We start from the raw sequence: 19,956 nt of genomic DNA on the forward strand, positions 1-19,956 counted from the left end.
AATCCGTTGCTGTCCACAAAACCTAGCATGCCACTTTGGTACATTCCCAGGTTTTCTGACCCCCACTCTCTCTCGCTCATCAAAACCACTGCCAGTCTTTAACTCATCACACCTCTTCTTCATCAACTCTGCTTTACTATGAAAGGACTCTCTCAAATCTTTTTAATTCCACTCCACAAAACACACCCTACCCAGCTACGACAGACACACCGCTGTGTGCGGCTTCCTCTTCCTCAAGACTTCGAAGGGCATCTGGCCCGTAGTGGCATGCAGAGCCAACCTGTAGGCACAAGCCCTCTTCTCAACCATCTATTTCCCAGACAAACCCCGCTTCCACTGACATCTGTACAGTTTCCATGAGCGCACGATTAATTTGTTCTACTGCACCATTGGTCTCTGGGTGGTAAAATGACGTCTAATGGTGAGCCAGATCATTCCTCCCAAAAACACTTCCATCAATCTCGAGGTGAGCTGTACCCCATTGTCAGTTATGATTTTCCTTGGAAAACCCTTCCCCTGGAAGACTCTTTCCAGAAAATGAATAACCGATTGTGTGTCAGCCTCTAATAAAACCTCCTACCCATTTTGAGTGGAGGTCCATCATGACAGTGATATATTTGTTCCTTCCCCTCTGGGCCGTAATCGGACCTAAAATATCCAATGCAACAAACTCCCATGGAAAACTCTGTAATTGCAACGGCTCTGTAATTATAACTCCTGAGTGTATTGTCGGCTTCACGGCACATTTTGCAAGACCTTACTGGCCTCGCTTTCCAAATTCAAACTCAGCCCCAATAGTCAACCCTCAACCTCCCTTTGGTTTTGGTCATTCTCACATGCCCTTCATGCCCTAGTTGAATGAGTTTGTGCCGCACATCCAATGGGGGCACAATGCTCCCAGCTTTATACAACAAATCTGTTCTAAAGTCAGCTCCTCTCTAACTCTCTGAAAAGCTACTAAACTGGACTCACTAGACCACTAGCTCCATTCATAACCTGCTCCTTAACCCGACAGAGCTCCAAGTCATCCCAAGTAGCGTCATCCCACTCTCTTTCACCCACCTAGTCCCCCCACCCCAAATAGATATGATCATACTCTTCAACTCCCTTCACTCGTCTGACCATAAACGTTTGCCCTGGAGAGAAAGTCTGCTATTGTGTCCTCCCTTTCTGGGACATGCTCGACAATGAAATGATGGCCTACCACCGAAGTTACCCATCTTAATATCTTGCGCGATGCACCATCTAACCCTTTACTCATGAACACACTTACCAAAGGCTTGTGATCAGTATGTAGCGTAAAATCTCTCCCCCACAAAAATGCTTTCAACTTTTTTACTGCCCACACCATGCTGAGGACTCACCTCTATATAACGGAATACTGTGGCTCAGCTCTTTTAAGAGTACATGAGGCAAATGCAACCACCCTCTCCATATCTTCTTGCTTCTGCAAAGCAGGTGCTTTGGCAATGGCACTCCTGATATCCTCAAATTCGTACTGACAACCTTCACATCAAACAATTGCCACCCCTTTCTTGCAAAGTTCTCTAATGATGTTGCACCTATCTGCAAAGTTCCTCACAAATTTTGAGTAGTTCTCTGCTAGCCCCAAGGAAGATATACCTCTCGTTTGTTTGTGGGAGGTTGCAAATTTACAATGGCCTTTACCACCTCTCATGTTGGTTCCAAAGCCCCTATCACTTACAATGTAGTCAATGGATATCATGCATGTAGTCAATGGATCTCATGCAGAACGTGCACTTTTCCTTCTTCTGGGTCAGATCTGCTTCCATCAATATACCTAACACCCTGTTTAGCCTCAAATCATGCTCAACCACATCTCATTGTAATCAAAGTATCATCCTGAAAGAAACTCACACCTTTGACACTTCCCAGCAAGTTATGCATCACTCTCTGAAAAAACACTGCAGCCCTCACTAAACCAAAGGGCATCCTTATAAGTTGAAAGGTACCCTCATGGGTCATGAACGTGGAGCAGTCTTTGGACTTAGGATGATGTTGTACCTGATGGTACGCCAAGGCAAGGTCCAGCGTACTAAACACGTTTGTCCCAGCAGCAATGCTTACCATCAACCTATGTCTGGCAGCGGAAACTTGTCAACCACCACCTCACAATTAAGGCTACTCAAATCAACACAGAGCCACACCTGGCCATTTGCTTTACACCCCACCACAACAGGCGAAACCCACTCTGATGCCTCCACAGCCTCAAGCACCCCTTCCTTCTCCAGCTTCCTGATCTCTCTGGAAACCTTCTCCCTCATGCAGAAGGACAATGTGCTTACTTTCGCAAGACAGGTCTTGCCCCCTTTTTAAGACAAATGTGATATCCCTTCAAACACCCAACACCTTCCCTAAGCACCACTCAAAAGCGTTCCTCTGGGCATTCTCCTACTTGTCACAGCGCCGTGGTCCCTGTGGAACAGATGGTGTCTCTGGCTGTGATGTTCTATCATACATTCTCAGACCATCCATTCCTATCTAGGTGTTTTCAAGATGGTGCCCGTGCTGTTGGATCCTATTTTATTCTGCGCTTTTCCATCAACCCAGTGGGGAATACGCTGTTCCTCTGTTCTCCTTTTGCCTTCCCACTGTGCCTTCTTTGTGCAATCTCCTTTTCCCTGCCTGCATCATCCCAATGCTTTCTCTGCCTTTTGTTTGCTGACACTTGAATTGCTGTTGCTCCCCTTGTGTGTTGCCTTCTGTTTTCCTGCTGCCTTTGACTCACTACTGCCTTCCTGCCTACATATTTGGATTCCGCCAAGACTGTTTCCATTTGGTTCAGCACTACAAAGTCCTTTTGCCATACTCCACAAGTTTTTCTTTTGCCTTCCTGGCTTTTTCCCCATTAGGGTCTGTTCCTCCTGTCCCAATCAGTTGTTGTTTCCTGTTACCTCAGGCTACACTGTGGTAGTAGGTCACCAAAGTCATTACTTGTTTCACAAACGTCTAAGAGACAAGCAACAAGAAACCAAAAAGAAACCAGGAGCAACTTCTAAAGACAACAACGTTGACTTGCCTAAGGATACAGGTGGGACTACTTGTTCAACCATCGTTGCTACATGCCCCAGGATATTAAGGTGTACCACAATCCCCATCTCAATGTGTTCATACCACCCCAATAAGCTTCCACCCTTCTAAGAGACATAAACATCTGCCACTGTAGTTTCTCATTTGCATTCCAACTTGGCCTTGAACAGACTCAATATTTTGATGTGCACACCACCATAGGCATTGGCTTTAATACTAGGGTGAGTAACTTCCCCCTGTTCAACGAGACCAGACACTACTGTCAATAAAAGTGTAGTCTGAACCTGTGTCCACCAGGATTGTCACTCCCATACCATTCATCGACACAATTGCGTGTGGTTTCTCACCTCTCTTTGGTCGTGAACCCACTTGGCATCTAGACCAACGCACTCCCAAACTTGCATCCCCATCAGCGTCATCCCTCTCCTCTCGCAGTTCAATATTAATTTCCTTCAGCACCTCTCGAGAAACGTTCTCACAGCAATGGGAAAAACATCCATTCTTCCCACACCTATACCAAATAACTTTTAGCCCAGGACACATCCCATTACTGGCAAAGTGAAAGGTTCTACCGCACTGGAAACACCTCTTGACATTGGGTTCCTTTCCTTTCTTATCCTCCCCACTCTCAGTGATAGTTCCGTTTTTGGACAGATCTTCATTCTGTGTCAGCAATTGTTTCTTCTAACCACCCTTCCTTTGATCCACATGCATACTCACTGCAGCAAGTCCTTTCTCCAAAGACTGTGAATCTTTTTTCTAGTTCCTTTAGACATGCCATCATGTGTTATTTGCAATATCAAGTACATCATTCAGCCTTCAGCCCATATTTCCTACCCAATCTTGCTTTCACTCACCTTTAACATGAACTGGTCCCAAAGTCAGTCACTATATGTTTGTCCAAAGTTACATTTGTTAGCTATCTCTCGTAAATCAGTGATACAAACTTCAACTAATTTACCCTTGCCCTGCTCACGTATCCCAAAATAATAACTCTCTAGCATAATGCTGGACTTTATTTCAAAATGTAAGTGCTTTTTCCTTAAAATAGTGCCATATGCATTTAGTGACTTGCCCACTGGCTGTTCTTCACCCACCTCACTGATGAGATTCAAGTCTGGTAGACTCCTTAGGATCCTGCACGCCTCATAAAATAGACAACGCATCAGCAGGGCCTGACGCCTGTCAACACTGTCCATGTATTGCCAGGACATAGTATTGGAAATCCTCCTTCCAGCTTGCCCATTTCACAGACGGTTCAGCTGGATTTGCAAGGAAATTAGTGATAAATTACTCATGGTGGTACTTGTCTCACCTTGTGTCTTCTTTCTCAGTATATCCTTACTTGTATGGGAAGCAGAAGGTTCAAACTGCATTGTAGTTAGCTACAGAGTCATAGCCAATGCATTGTCAGATATCCCATTGGGCGAGTCACGGTACCTAATCGCAGACGTGAGCAGATTCAAGCTCCTCACGCTAAGACTGTCGCATATCATCTATTTTCCTTCCTTAGGATGCTCCGGTAACCAACATCAAGTGCACAATCTGTGAGGGTTGTCACGGCTTGGTTGCCTTGGTAACCTGTTCTCTGAGCCGTGTATGCTGCTTGCCTACAATGCTTGCAGGTCCTTTCCTCTTGGGGCCGGTGACTGCTTCCTTTCCCTTCGCTGCAGCCAAGGACTCAATCCAGTTCCCGGCCTTGCCAACAACTGGCTCGGTGGCGTAGCCCTTACTCAGGACAGAACTCGTCAGTACCACACCAACGCTCCTCTTGATGACTGCAGGCCACAGGTGTTCAGGAACCTCGTCTAGTAGGTCACGGCCTGAAGATCTCACCTCTTCAAAGGCATAGGAGCCGCATACCACCCCTGTGTCCTCCCTGTATGGATGTCAGGGGAACAGGGAATGTCCTTGGACCTGACAGCTGCTTTACACACCCAAGACCCGTTAAAACTGACCAGCTCTATATCACTGTTGGGGTGAAGGACATTCAGGTAACTGAAAAGTTCATCACTGCTATATTGATACAACAGGTGCGTTGGTAACATGCCCCAGATGTGCTTTGCTTCAGCTCCCTCTTCCAGCCCCAACTGTAATCCAGTTCAACCAACAACACTCCAAACTCCTTTCCCCCATTCTAAACATTGGGCCTCATTACAAGTATGGAGGTATCCATGCCGCTATTAGAGGCATGGCTACCCCCAAACCGGGTACCGAGTTCCTGGAATGGGGAAGTACCGGGCCATTCTGACCTTGGAGGGCTCGGTAATTCGCCTAACCGGGAACCCGGAACCGGTAAATCCCCATTCCCATTCGGGCCCCCATAGGGCTCAATGGGAATGGGGAGGATGCAAACAACGGGCCCGTTAATGACGGGCCCGTTGTTTGCATCCAGGTCTGCTCGCGGGACCCACTAAGGATGCCTGGTGAAACCAGGTGCCCTTAGCGGGTCCCGCAAGGAGGCCTTATAATGGGGCGGTAGAGGGATAACAGGGCTGGCATCTCTACTGGCCCCGTTATCCCTCTACCACATACCTCATAATGAGACCCATTGTCTTTTGGAGCTGAAGAAGCAAACTAAATATATATATATATATATATATATATATATATATATATATATATATATGTATATATATATATATATATATATATATACGTATATATATATATATATATATATATGTGGCTGCAGAGACGCAATGCAGAACTATGTAAAATTAAGTGCTCTCCCAAGACAAAGGGGGAATACAAAGCTAGGGTGGCCAACTTTTTTGAGATCCTTTTGCGGGACACTTGCCAACAAGGTGTTGATGATGTCACAGCTTCATTCATGTTTGACCCGCCCCATTTGTAATTTAAACATTTGTTAATGGCTCTTAACATCTGGCTTTATTGCAATTCAAATGGTTTATTCTTGGAAGGTGATGGTCACATTTTTTTTTAACTGGAAACATGAACATCACAAGCCCAGGAACAAAGCTTTAGCATTGGAATGAAGACAGGTGTCAGAGCGTTAGCAGCAAGACAAAAGGAGCCGGGCCGCGGAGCCACCCAGAGAAAGAAAACTGCAGGTAGCAGCAAGCGGCAGCTCTGTGGTGTGTAGACGGCCACTTCAGTTTGCAGAATGGCTGTGCTGGACGCAGGTTGTCTCGACTTGCTGCCTCCCGAGAGTCACAATCCAGGGAACAAAGCAAGTTGAGACAACCTGCGTCCAGCACAGCCACTCTGAAAACTGCGGGGCAGAGTCCCCAAATACGGGACGATCCCGCAAAATGTGGAACAGTTGGCCACCCTATACAAAGCAGAGATGCAAACTCTGGTATGGTGCCCTCCTGTGCCTTGAAAAGGTACAAAAATGAGCTGGTGTGGGAAATGGAGACGTAAAAACAATTGTCCGCTTTCATTTTCCACTCTGCTTATTTGAAAATGAGCCCCTGTTTGTCTATGTATCCCCAAATCTCTCTCTCTCTCTCTCTCTCTCTCTCTCTCTCTCTCTCTCTCTCTCTCTCTCTCTCTCTCTCTCTCTTTCTCTCTTTATCACCTATAGACACTTTCTGAACAGTTTACCTCACCAGCGGGTCCTCAGAGCTAACTAATAATGTGTTAAGAAGTGGATGTCAAAGATCATAAAATTCTACAAGGAATGCTAAGGTCGTGGACATGCACACCATCCACAACTTAGTTTTTAAACTGCTATAAACACTCATAGATCTGATTGCCCACTGTGCAATATGAGACCACTTTACATTACATTACATCTATCTCGTTATTTATCATGCTCAAACAACAGTGGTCTTAAATCCCATAATTCATGGGCGTTAACTATTTTCTGTGAGTTATGTTACTTTAACCAATGGTAAGCCAAGAATACCAACCTCTTAAATAGACTCATTGTTCTCGAAGCATGACAGTCACTTTACATATTCAAATCACAGCAAATTATTACCTCACTACACATATGATACCCAGGCTCTTTTGCCAAATATGCCTCACTGCAGTATCTTTTTACTGCAATTTTTTCATCAAATTGTTTGCCACAAAATGCAGAAGGGGTGGTGGGGGGTTTGGATAAGGCAACCACGGGATGGGGAGAGAGTGGGAGTGGGTGTGGGAGCAGGTGAGGTTAGATGGGAAGGAGGCCTAGTGAAAGGGATCTCCCCCACATTCTTTGGTACCAAATCGGCAGTAAAAACTACCACCGTGAAAATAAATTGGCAGAAAGTCATAGAACTATGCACCTAGCCACCCATTGGTGCATATCGTGAGCTGGACAATTTAGGGAGCAGCTGTGTTCTGTTTTTTATCCCAGCTTCAGGACACAACAAGACAATTCCCAGCTGCCTGCCTTGGTTCAAGCCCCAAAGTAGTCTACATCTGGTTAAACAAAGAGAAGGGCAAAGATGCAATGCACCCTGGGAGCAGTCCCTAGACAACAGATCTTGAACACCCGTTTATTAAGAGCCTTCCTTTAGCCTTGAGATTCGGAGGGTCGGGTGCTACATGTACACCAATCCTACAACAAGCAGAACAGTACACTTTTAGGGACCGTATTTGGATAAATGGAAGCACGATGTATCACCAAGAGGCTCTCTTAATCGATTAGTGCCACTGCCCTCTGTAAGACTCCCCTTAGGTGCCTCACCATTGTAAATAAAACAGATCACTTTCTTGTCTTGCACTGCCTGGCTGCCAGTGCTAGAGTTCACATGGCCTTTTGGTTAAGAAAAAAAAGTTTGATTTTAAACACTGGGTTACATTATATCGAATCAAGGTACCATCCCCACCGCATGCTCAATATTACAGAATATTAGTTGTTTTTGAAACCACCAGTATGATGTCTCCTGTTTGCTATCATTCCCTTAACATTCTGAAGCAGTGACCTGACTAATGTATGCAATGTAACAACTTAGTTAACTTTAGAGAAATTTCACCTGGAAATCGAACAAGTGTAAATCAACGTTACTTTATTTTACTTTAATACATTCTAAGAATTGAAAACATGACTATTATCCAAACCCCACTAGCGACCACTCCGTATTGAGTTTGATATGGAAAATAATAGTGGTAAGAAGTACTGTGGTAAAATGTGCTGGGAACACCTTGATTAACCCAGCCGGGAATCACATAAGATGGTATGTGATTAACATAGCTTCGCTTAATAGCAACGTATTCAGAGAGGACTGTATTTTGAGTGATATGACAATGTAAAGTAGTTACCCTACTGTTGAAACTAAAAGTATTCGTAACAATATAAGGTTTACTACACCTTAGGATTTTTCTTATTTGTGGATTCAACTTGCAGTCGGATCCCTTGCAGAAAGAGCATTGTCAAAGGTTAGAATGCTTGCCTCACATTACCTGTAAGGACATATGAATATATTTGAAGGCAACATAGAAAATTATGTAATCATAACGATTGGTTATTGAAGTATAGAAGAACTGAAATCACTGAGACATAGCAAAAGATGTCTATATTGTCATCCGGTGATTCCAAAAATATCGTGGATTTAAAACAATAAGAATACAAGAGGTGTGTTGATACCGCAAATCAACCCAATCGGTACATATAAATGGGAGATATATTTGATTAACTCTAATATTCCCATAACAGTTTTACATGCACTTCCGCACGTTGATGATTAGTGCATCTCACTAAGGGACTAATTCACAGAACATTTTCCAATCGGGTTTTGCCATTATAAAACGCTTCTGTGAATTGGCCCTTAGTTGTTTTGACATAAAAATGATAAAGACCTTGATTCGAGACTCAAAGCCATATGGGGCCCCTACCCCTCATGGCTTAGCAATTTTGATTTTAAAGGGTAACCCAAAATGTTTGACCGACATACTCCATGACTTGTTTCATAACACTGTGATAAGAGGAATCATACCACAGTCATGGATGGAAAGCATATTAGTCCTGATATACAAGAAGTAGAAGTTAGAGAGCACCAGTAATGATTGCCTTATCATGCTGCTTGACACATCAAATAACAGTTTGGACATCAATAACTGAATAGTAGGGTACAGAATAAGGCGATGCTCTCTTACTTAATTGCTCATGGCTTCAGTAAGGGCTTGTCAGTATGTCATAGTATTTTAATACTTAATACTTAAGCAACATACTTAAGCATTAGTGCCATCACTTGAAAGAATTCTAGGAGATTAGAGGGATTTTTGTTTAATGCAGCAAAACAGATTTCACCTGATTCAACAACCTTATGAAAAACTTGACCCCTGTCTGGAGGGCTAGTATAGGAGTGTGCCAATGACTGTGTCTTAAATACTGACAGTTAACACCTATTCATCAAACCCTTCTGCAATTAAAAAGCTGTTTTGGATAATCATATAGAAGTGTTTTAATGAAGATATGTGTTTGATGTTGTATAGGGTTGTATGTAATGTTCCTGTGTTGCTAAATCACAGTGTAACAATGTGTGTGTGACATTTTGATTAATTGCTTTTAGAAAATAAAACTTGGTTATAGAAAACAAGTGGTTACCTTGTCCTATACTAGCAGTCCAGACAGGGATAATTTGGGCCATCACACCTTTGAACTCACCATTCTATGTCATTTTCAGAGATTATAAAGCAGTATTTGACCATGTTGAAAGGAATCTTCTTTGGTAGAAACTCTAGCAATGAGTAACAACCAGGGCCCTTAAAGCTTACATGGTCCAACACAGAAACACTAGTGTGAGAGTAAAATGGGACATTGAAGGTAGCTATTCTGAAAAGGTAAAGACGATAATAGGGCTCAAACTGGTGCACGTTGTTGCGTCACTGTTGTTGCTATACATGGCTAATTTGGATAGCTCATTCGGAAACACTTATTCTTTCCTCTAGATTCAGAAAGATTCCCATGAGATTTTTGGGATATGCTTCTGACCTGGTGCTTTTCGATCAAACTGAAATTAGCTTACATAGAAGCATTAACACAGTTGTGAACTATTCTAGAGACAAGTATTTAGAAATCACCATGGAAAAAAACAAAAATAAATGCACTTAGTACCAAAAATGGGAGACAATTCATTTAGTTAGAAATTGGCAAATAAATCAGATGAGATTGTGTGCAAATATTCTTGCAGGGGGGGGCGGGTGACACTATTTAAACACAAAACATAGCCAAAAGGTACCTTGTATAAGTTACATGAATAGGATAATTCTGGTAATTGTGGCATTTAAAGGTTTCAATATGCAGCATGAAGGACTGTCTCTGACACATGCAAAACTAGCATATGAAAAGAAAATGATTGTGATGGTTTGTTATGGGTTGGAGGTTTGGCCTCAAAGTTTGCCTCAGTCGCTAACGAATAAAGATGCCCTTTATTGAAAAAGTGTTCTGAGTTTACCACAATGTTGTGCTATGGCTCTTATGCTACTTGAATTGGGAATTTATTTGTTGTATTAAGAGAAGCTATGGCAAGAGGAGCGTGTAAGTTAATAACAAAACAGTTTTTGTTCGAAATAGGCATGTGACGTGTGAACATATGTTGATGATATCAAAAGGAATGCAGGTTGATGGGACTGGAAAGAAAATGTATCTTAATTAAAAACCTAAAAATTGCCAGAGGAATATCCAAAACGTTCTCACGTACGGCTGTTCCATACCCTACATATAATTGTTTCCAGAGAGGAAATCTCGCTATTTATTAGTAGGATTCTGCTTTAACCTTTAAGAATCTATGGAAGTAGTTTGTTCCAGATAGAGACTGCAATAGAATCAAAGAACACTTAGATTCTGAAAAGAGAAGGAGTTTCAGAAAAAAAAGTAAAACATATATATATATTTGAGGCACTAAATTATCTGTGAATGTTTTACTTAAAAAATAAAATAGTGACCCATGTTTTTTAACACTAATCTTTTGGGGTTGTGGTATGACTGGTCATCAAGGTTCTTTTCATTTTTGCTTGAGAGGGTTTTGTAGCTCAAGTTTTATAGAACACAATGAATTAATTGTGTTCTATAAAACTGAAATAGTTGAAATACAACACAATTGAGGAATTAGATGGGGTTTTTGTTTTGTATATATTTATTGTATATTTGTATGTAAGTGTGTACATTTTAATTTAAATCATAAGACACTTTATTTTAAGAAAATAAAATAGAGTGAATAGAAATTAATTTTTTCTAAGCACTGATACATGGCAATGTATTATGACATTCATCAAGTTTGGATAATTAAAGTTACCATGAGTTTCTTTATGAGGGATCTTTATGCATTTCTCCTTATTGTGTCATGGTTCTCCCCTCTCTCCAGGTGCTGGTCTGGTATTGGAAAGCAAGGTGGAGTTCAGACAACCTCGCTGCAAATCTCTAGCTGCTTCAAGCAGGGGATCATTCAGCATGAGCTAATGCACATCTTGGGCTTCTACCACGAGCACAGTCGAAAAGATAGAGACCTTTATATTGATATCATGTGGCAGTACATTAAACAAGGTAAACACCCTGTGATCCATTGCATTCTATGAAGGACTTTAAAGATGGCATCAGGAAATTAAAAAGCCATCACTGAAATGTTTTGAGATGTAGTGTCCTGACCAGACTGCTCTCCTTCCACAAACACCTCCCATTACTTTCATGAATTGTCCACTCTGGGCTTCAAGTGACTCTGGGTGAGGAATTGAACTGCTATTGACAGACCACAGGCAAGCTCATTCCACAGTTATTGGCAAAAATGCCTACACCCCACACACCAAATAGACTATCATTCGTTACCATATGCTTTCCCGAAGAAAAGCCACATGGTGGGTATCTTGTTCATGCCCATTTGTACAGAAGTCTACTCTGGACATGATGAGTGTGATGATGGTGAGTGTTTTGTGGGTGAAAGAGAGGAATGGTAGGATCCTTTTTACTGCATGTAGCAGGAGCAAACATTTCTTGATTATGGTGTTTACTTGTCGTTCAAGTGTTATTTTGTCGTCCATCAAGACTCTTTAGGTTTTTTACCATCGTTAATTGAGTTGCGGCTGCACCCGGTTCCATTGGCCATAGGATGTAGTGGTTGTTTTCCTAATTTTTACCTATGATCATTATTTCAGTTTTGCCCGGTTTGAATTTGAGGCTGTTTGTGTTCATCCAGATGTAGAACTCTTGTAGGCAGTTGTTCAGCATTTTGTTTTCTTACTGTGTATCTTGTATTTTGTTGACAACCTGAGTGTCATCTGCGTATTTATAGCATGTGAGGCTGTATTTTTTGATGAGTTTGATTAGTGGCATCAGGTATCTATTGAAGAGTAATGGGGAGAATGATGACCCTTGTGGTACTCCGCAGTTGGATTCCCTTGTAGTAGATTTGAAAGATTTGATCCAGACTGTTTCTGTCCTGTTTGTTAGGAAGGATTTAATCCATAGTAGGGCTGTGTCAGTGATTCCTAATTCTTCTAGTTTCCCCATGAGGAATTCATGGTTAACTGTGTCAAATGCTGCAGAGAGGTCCAGAAGGATTAGAGCTGTGCTTTTTTCTGAGTCTGCATTAGTCTTTAGATCATCCCAGATTGAGAGCAATGCCGCTTCCGTTCCCCTCATCGGTCTGAAGCCTACTTGTGCTTGGTCCAACAGTTGGTGCTCCTCCATGAATTCTTGTGTTATTCTGTAGACATATGTCTCCAGTAGTTTAGCTGGGTGGGGGATGTTGGATATGAGTCTGTAGTTGGAGAGGTCTTCTATATATCCTGCTGTTTCCTTGAGGAGCGGCTTGATGTATGCCGCTTTGAACGATTGCGTTACTTTCCCTGTTGAAAGTGATTGGTTGAAAATGTTTCTGTAGTATTCCATGGGTGTTCCTTGTGTGAGGACTGATTTGTTTTTGAGGGAAGCTTCAGAGTTTGTTCTGGTGACCCTCGGATGGCTGGGTGGGTTGCATGTTGTAGTCGATTGGTCTGCTTTGTATGATTTGTTGGATGGTGGTGATTTTGGCTTTGAAGTGGTTTGTTATGTAACAAATGGGGGCAGCATTAAGTACATGTCTCTGCTGTGCAATCATTTTAGTACAAAGAATGGAACATTTATTTTCCTGCATTTCTTACAGTGGGCCGTAAAGAAACAGCTGGCCATTGCATGTGTACATTTTAGGAATAGTGCATTTGCTGTGCAAATCATTGCTCTCTGATTTTCCGATAGTTTTGGCGTATAGGTTCCACACTGCAGGAACCCGCAGGAGTGTATTTTACTGCTTGTGTAATGTGTGATATTTCACCAGTTAGTACCAGCAGTATCCATACCACCCTTTCTTCATGAGGTCTATTGGCCACTGTATAGGATTGAAATAGAGTAGTGTTGCTCTGCAGCGCTGTCAGCTTTACAACACAAGTACATTTTCATATTGCAAAAGGGGGGATGGTGAAGGAGGGATGTGGGCCTCTTGTCTGAAATGACAGCTTGTAAGAGACCACATGTCGCAAGTGGGTGCCCACTGAACTAGAATGTTTAGTTAAGGAAAGGATACTTTGTGGTGCAAACTGCGATAAGGGCTACACAAGGGCTAGAACTAGTCCAAAGATGCAGTCTTTCACAAAAATATCTCAGCAATCGAGTAGGGTCTTCAATTACATATCACTGTACTTGTTACTATACATTTCAGGTGATTGGGCCAACCTTGCAATAGAGAGAAATGCGAACACCCTCGGCCTTCCCTATGACTACAACTCAATTATGCACTATCCAAGGTAAGTGGGGTGATGGGCTGCTGAAATAAGGACGTTTTTTGTTTTAAAGATCACTGGCAATTATCATTGTAGGGTTATGTTGTCTAGTGACTAACCTGCCGACCATGGACTCTGGGACCTGGGTTCTAATCCTTGCTTGGGCACATGACCTAAACAATCATTGGATTCAAGGCAATCCCCTTTAACTCCAGTGATTGAAATTGAAAATATGTGTAGCTTAATGTGTGTATGTAAATAACACAAACGTGCAGGATGCTGATGAGTACTGTTGCAATAGGTCCTTGCTATAGCAAATACCTTAGAAAAAACATACCGAGGACCCAGAACGTAACCTTCATATCCCCAGTCATTCTTACCAGAGAAGGGTCCCGATGTCTTGTGTTTGGTTCCGATTGTGATTCCGATTGATGGAAGAACTTCTTGGCCTTGCCGGATAGACTAGTTCATTAAGGGTGCATGTGCTCATGGCTTTGAGCATGAGACTAAGATGGGGTGCTTTGACTGGAAGAGGGACTGTATGAAATAATAGAGGTCTGAGTGATAATCAGACTGTAGCATTGCAAGTGTGCTGAAGATAGTGTTGGGGTACAAAAAAACTGAGTCCATAAAAGCTGGGAATAATTGTTGGTTATAGGTTGCTCCTCCACCAACATGCTGCGCTGCCTACAGCAGTGCATAGAGTATGATCAAACAGAGCCTCAGCGCTGTAGTACATGTGTCAGAAGGTTTATGCGTTTGATCAAAATGTTGAAAGGCGTAAGAAGCTACATTTCTAGAGGTGGATATGATCATTAGGATTAATAAGGAGATTGCGGTGTTCCATCTTATTCATATTCTGACTTTCCAACAGAAATGCCCTTACCAACACAACTGGCAAGAGCACGATTGTACCTAAGCCTGATAGCACAATCCCCATTGGACAGAGGTACGGGCTGAGCAACCTGGACATGGCCAAGATCAACAAGCTCTACAAATGCAGTAAGTGCCCGTGTTCTACCCAGTGCTGATATGTATGTATATTCTTGCTGTGCCTTTTGCACTCTACCCTAGAACATGGGTTGCAGATGTTCTCCATACCGCGGTTATTGTCTTGAGGAGAAATGCTTTGCAGTTACCGCTTGTGCCTCCAGGAATGAGATTTCACATGCACGTTAAAAACTTAGGGGCCCAATTTCAAGCTTGAGTCATGTGGCCCCTTACGTTATTCGCCATGTGGCAATTACCATGTTTACTGACAGTTTTGTGTGGAGGACATTTCCTCCACACAAAACTAGGTGGTTTTGGCCAGTTTTAATTTTGAAACACGAAATTCTGCAGTGCGGCAAAAGTGGCAGTAATTCAATCACTAACAGGGAAGTAAGTGGGCACCACTAGTTTAGAAATTTTTATATATCCAGGTAGATGTAGAGGTAAAACATGTATAATAGTAGATATTCGAATGGAGCTGGCTGTGACAAGTCTGGAGACACCCGGACTTCAAAATACACCAACAGCTAAAGACCAAGTAAGAATACAAGGTCACACAACCGCTCTCAAAAAGGGCCCGGATCCGGGCATTCAGTCAAGACATTGAAAAATATAGTTCTTATCAGGGTATCACAGGAGTACTTCAAGGTTGGTAAATAATAAAGATGAGGGTGTCAGTTGATTGTCATATAGTATTTTATCGGAAGAATAAAGCTGTCACTAATATTTCCTTAGTGAGGGAGCATTTGCCGCAACCCATATATATTTCAGACTAAAGCCAATGCATTTCGGAACAATTTTCCTTCATCAGGGCAAGTCTATGTAATTCGACATTGAAAAAATAATATGCCGATTATAATACACACAATACAAACAGTGATATAAATAATGAAAACATACCGATCAGTAGCAAGTCCACACATGTTCGTAAAATAGAGAAAAACAAAAATGTAACATAGTAAGTGGATTAATGGTAACCAAATACAAAATGAGAATCAGAACAACAACTGGTTTTACCTTGGAAGATTTGTATGGGAGCTGACAAGCGTTAAAGCTGCCCACAGTAGGGTGCAGCAGTGCGGCATGCAGCAGGCAGCCGTAATGTTAACACGTACGTGTTTCAGAGTGAAATCTGTTTGGAAACAAAGGTCGGGTTCAGAATGTCAGCGAGTCTGACAGGATCTGTGATAAAGGCAGAGTGAAATGGAAATGCTAGTGAAAATCGCAGCGAGAAAGTCGCGTACCTTAACGCATCAGGAGCACAGAAAAGCCCCTGCGTGTAGCCGCCGTGCTTAGATTCCACTGAGCAGTGTTTAGGCGGTTGCCTGGACGACCGCTTGTGTTATAGTACACGTGACTCACGAGCGCCATTAAGCGGTCGGTGCTCGCGGATCAGACTGTGCTCCTGATGCGTTAAGGTACACGACTTTCTCGCCGCGATTTTCGCTAGCATTTCCATTTCACTCTGCCTTTATCACAGATCCTGTCAGACACGCTGACATTCTGAACCCGACCTTTGTTTCCAAACAGATTTCACTCTGAAACACGTACGTGTTAACATTACGGCTGCCTGCTGCATGCCGCACCGCTGCACCCTACTGTGGGCATCTTTAACGCTTGTCAGCTCCAATACAAATCTTCCAAGGTAAAACCAGTTGTTGTTCTGATTCTCATTTTGTATTTGGTTACCATTAATCCACTTACTATGTTACATTTTTGTTTTTCTCTATTTTATGAACATGTGTGGACTTGCTACTGATCGGTATGTTTTCATTATTTATATCACTGTTTGTATTGTGTGTATTATAATCGGCATATTATTTTTTCAATGTTGAATTACACAGACTTGCCCTGATGAAGGAAAAATGTTCCGAAATGCATTGGCTTTAGTCAGAAATATATATGGGTTGCGGCAAATGCTCCCTCACTAAGGAAATATTAATGACAGCTTTATTCTTCCGATAAAATACTATATGAAAATCAACTGACAACCTCATCTTTATTATTTACCAACTTTGAAGTACTCCTGTGATACCCTGATAAGAACTATATTTTTGAATGTCTTGACTGAATGCCCGGATCTGGGCCCTTTTTGAGAGCGGTTGTGTGACCTTGTTTTCTTACTTGGTCTTTAGCTGTTGGAGTAATTCAATCACTGCCACTTGTCTCCTGCAACGCAAAACTCTAAATGATGCTCTTATTTGAGAAGTGAGATGACATGATTCACTGACTAAATACAACCTTGATCTGCATCACATCAAATATTGTATCTTCTTTCCATATGACACCACAGTGATACACTGAATGTGCATTACATGACCAAACTGACACGAAGCCAGTATGCATGCCTTGTCATATATGTTCATTTCAGCACATTGGGACAGCACGCATCAGATACCAAAGCACAATAAATTCTGGTAGGTGCTAATGGCTGTCTTGGGATTTAAAGGAATAGCTTGACCTTTAAGAGCTAAAATAATTCTAGCAATATGTGTATGCGAGCACATAACAAAATATATAATTTCACTAACCACCCTCCTCTGGCAAACCATCCTCCTGTACATGCATTTTGACTAAACTGAATGTTTCCGCACAAAGATTTCACATTGGCATGCATGTGCGGTTATTTGATAAAACACCCCCGCTCTATGAAGCAAACATTTGAATTGCCTCGATACAGTTCTAGAAAATGTCTGCATAGCAATATTTACTGAGATAGTGGTGTTCTTTGTTACCTCTATCCTAAATAATCCTTGTTTTCTTCCAGATCTCTGCAGAACTTTGCTCACGGACCCAAGTGGGACAATAAGTTTCAACCAAAGCACACTACTGCTGCCCACCAATGGAAGTTGCCTCTGGCTGATCCGACTTCCAGCAAATCAGGTGAATTTTATTGTTACCTGTGATGAGATATAAAATTGCTGATCATTGAAAGTTCTATGATTTTACTGGAGTGTCTGTGGTTAACGTTGGGGCTTTGAAAAAAATAACAACACTGGATCTTTCAGATACGATTTCTTTATTAGGGCAGTTAGAGATGATCACAAGCATCCCACTTGCTATAGTGCAACTCTTTGAAGATGCTTAGTATTACATTATGTCCTGATATACAAAATATAATATTTAAAGTCAAGAACATTGAAATAAATAAAATAGTTGGCAGAAGTTTGGAAGTCATCTGTTAAAAAAAAGGCTTCATAAACGATCCCACTGTTTCGGGTTTAATTAATGTGCATGAGGACCAAAGAGCTTCTTGTTAATTATAGGGATGAATGGTTTCATTGCGTCTCAGTGAAATCTGAATTTCTCTATAAGAGTGTTCAATAATCACACTCTGTTTAAAATGTGACTTCGACTGGTTTCAGACTAAACATAAGTCAAATCAAATTTCAAGACCATAAGTGTACTTTGTTTACAAGGGTTTGACTTTATTTAAATCTAGGGGATTTGGAGGTGGCAACGTTGTTTCCACTGCTAACCTGGGAGTTAGAGGCTAGAATCAAGAAACTGTCCAGGTGTTTCATGTCCTTGTTTGTCAGGAGTATTTTTGGTATTCCCTTCCACCAAATAGTAGCTTAAAATTGAGACTGGAACCTTATTCTCGCTGAACGCTGATGTTTAACGCTGCAGCAAATTCCCAGTGTCTTGGCACTGCTTTAAGCATGCTCTGAACTAGGTTACATTCTCTACAATTTACTGTAACCAAGTGGTACTAGAAATACTTTACTCCAGCGCAAGTGGAATTAACAATATTACAAAATTGCCCTCGAGCAAAAACATATTCCTTCAATTAATTTCCTTCACCAGTGCAAAAGATTAGAACTAAGGCAAAGCTTGTTCTGGTGCAAAATGCATTGAAATAATACGTTTTCCGACTAGTGACTGCACTCATGCAAAGTTCATGTAATATGGCCCCTTTCTCTCTTCTTTTCCTCGGTAGATCCAACCATACACCCATATGTCCATATATCCGTTTACTTATCCACATCCATCCATCCATCGGTCAAAAGATCTCTTTTCCTGACTTACCATTGTTAATACCTTAGAGATAATGGACTTTATTTCATCATTTTGCAAAGAAGTGGCCAGCTGGCCAGCAGTGCTCTAAAAGTTACGTTTCCTATGCCTTCCTTTAGGTTTTTATGTGGCTGAGTGATTTTAACATCCCGTCCTCTGATGACTGCCAGTCCAGCTACCTCAGAGTTTATGACGGAAACAGCAAGGAATCGCCTGTCATACTGGAAAAGACCTGTGGCCAGGGCAGAGGGCTATCAATGATGACTTCTGGGAAAAATATGTTGGTGGAATTAGTCTACATTAAAACAAATGTATCACTAAGCTTTAATGCTGTTTACAATTCAGGTAAGCTTGCCATATCACACTCCATTTCATTGGGGGATATGGCTTTGTAACTCTAAGTGGTATCTTAAATGTTTAACTCATGTATCACAATGTTTAGGCTTGAAGATGCACCCCAATGAACTGCCGACTTGTTAGCTAGTAGTCCCCACCTACTTTTTTTCTTCTGTCGACTAGGAGCCCACTTTGTAAAGTATGTATCCGTGTTTGGCAACAGATCACCTAACTATTACCACCTCTCCATGGAAATGGGAATCCCTCCTCCAGGCGTTCCTTTTCGTCTGCTCCAATGACCCATCCTGAGAGATATTTTACAAGGGTCAGGCTTCCAATGGCAGTGGATTTTATTTTATAATGTATGGGCGTTTATTTCCTTTCTGTATTCCCAAAGAAAGCAATGTATTCCGAGAGACTGGATACATGATTGTCTGCGAGTGAAAGATGTCATGAATGGGATGATTCATGCAGGCCAGGGCATGTCCGCAGGGAGAGTGATCCATATGTATAAGATGATCCTGTTAAAGTCAAATGGATGTCTAGTGGGTGTTATCTCCTGAAGCCAAATGATGCTACCTAATTCACTAAAATGTAACTAGAAGAATATGGAAGAATGAACTTCCACCTACACATGACAGTCTGTAGGATGGCCATTATCCATGAATCTTCAATACAACACTTGGTGACGAGGTAAACAAGGGCTTCTAGGGGAGAGCAGCAGCATTCAGAGGCACAGACGAGTATGAATAAATGCCCAGGCCAGGCTACAGCAGCCCACCTCACCATCCATCTTCACACACAGAGCCTCCTCCACTTGCCATTGCCATGGCACATGAATGAGCTGGAACCCTGGAAAACACCTGTGGAAGGAAAGACTATTGGGTAGACCATGAGCCTCGGGTACCTGAG

General features: G+C 42.0%; 1 protein-coding gene across 1 annotated transcript in view; it reads left to right on the forward strand.

Annotated features, from left to right (window-relative positions):
* LOC138503512 (astacin-like metalloendopeptidase) overlaps window positions 1–19,956 on the forward strand; it is a 65,620-nt gene that overhangs the window by 24,181 nt on the left and 21,483 nt on the right. The window contains exons 6-10 of the mRNA XM_069623305.1: window positions 11,316–11,494; window positions 13,641–13,725; window positions 14,576–14,703; window positions 17,459–17,574; window positions 18,828–19,053. Of these exons, the coding sequence (XP_069479406.1) occupies window positions 11,316–11,494; window positions 13,641–13,725; window positions 14,576–14,703; window positions 17,459–17,574; window positions 18,828–19,053 (734 nt within the window). The remainder of the gene's footprint in view (window positions 1–11,315; window positions 11,495–13,640; window positions 13,726–14,575; window positions 14,704–17,458; window positions 17,575–18,827; window positions 19,054–19,956) is intronic.

Source organism: Ambystoma mexicanum, chromosome 11 (assembly GCF_040938575.1).
Source record: "Ambystoma mexicanum isolate Mex_15411 chromosome 11, UKY_AmexF1_1, whole genome shotgun sequence".
In the NCBI taxonomy this organism is placed as follows: Eukaryota; Metazoa; Chordata; class Amphibia; order Caudata; family Ambystomatidae; genus Ambystoma; species Ambystoma mexicanum.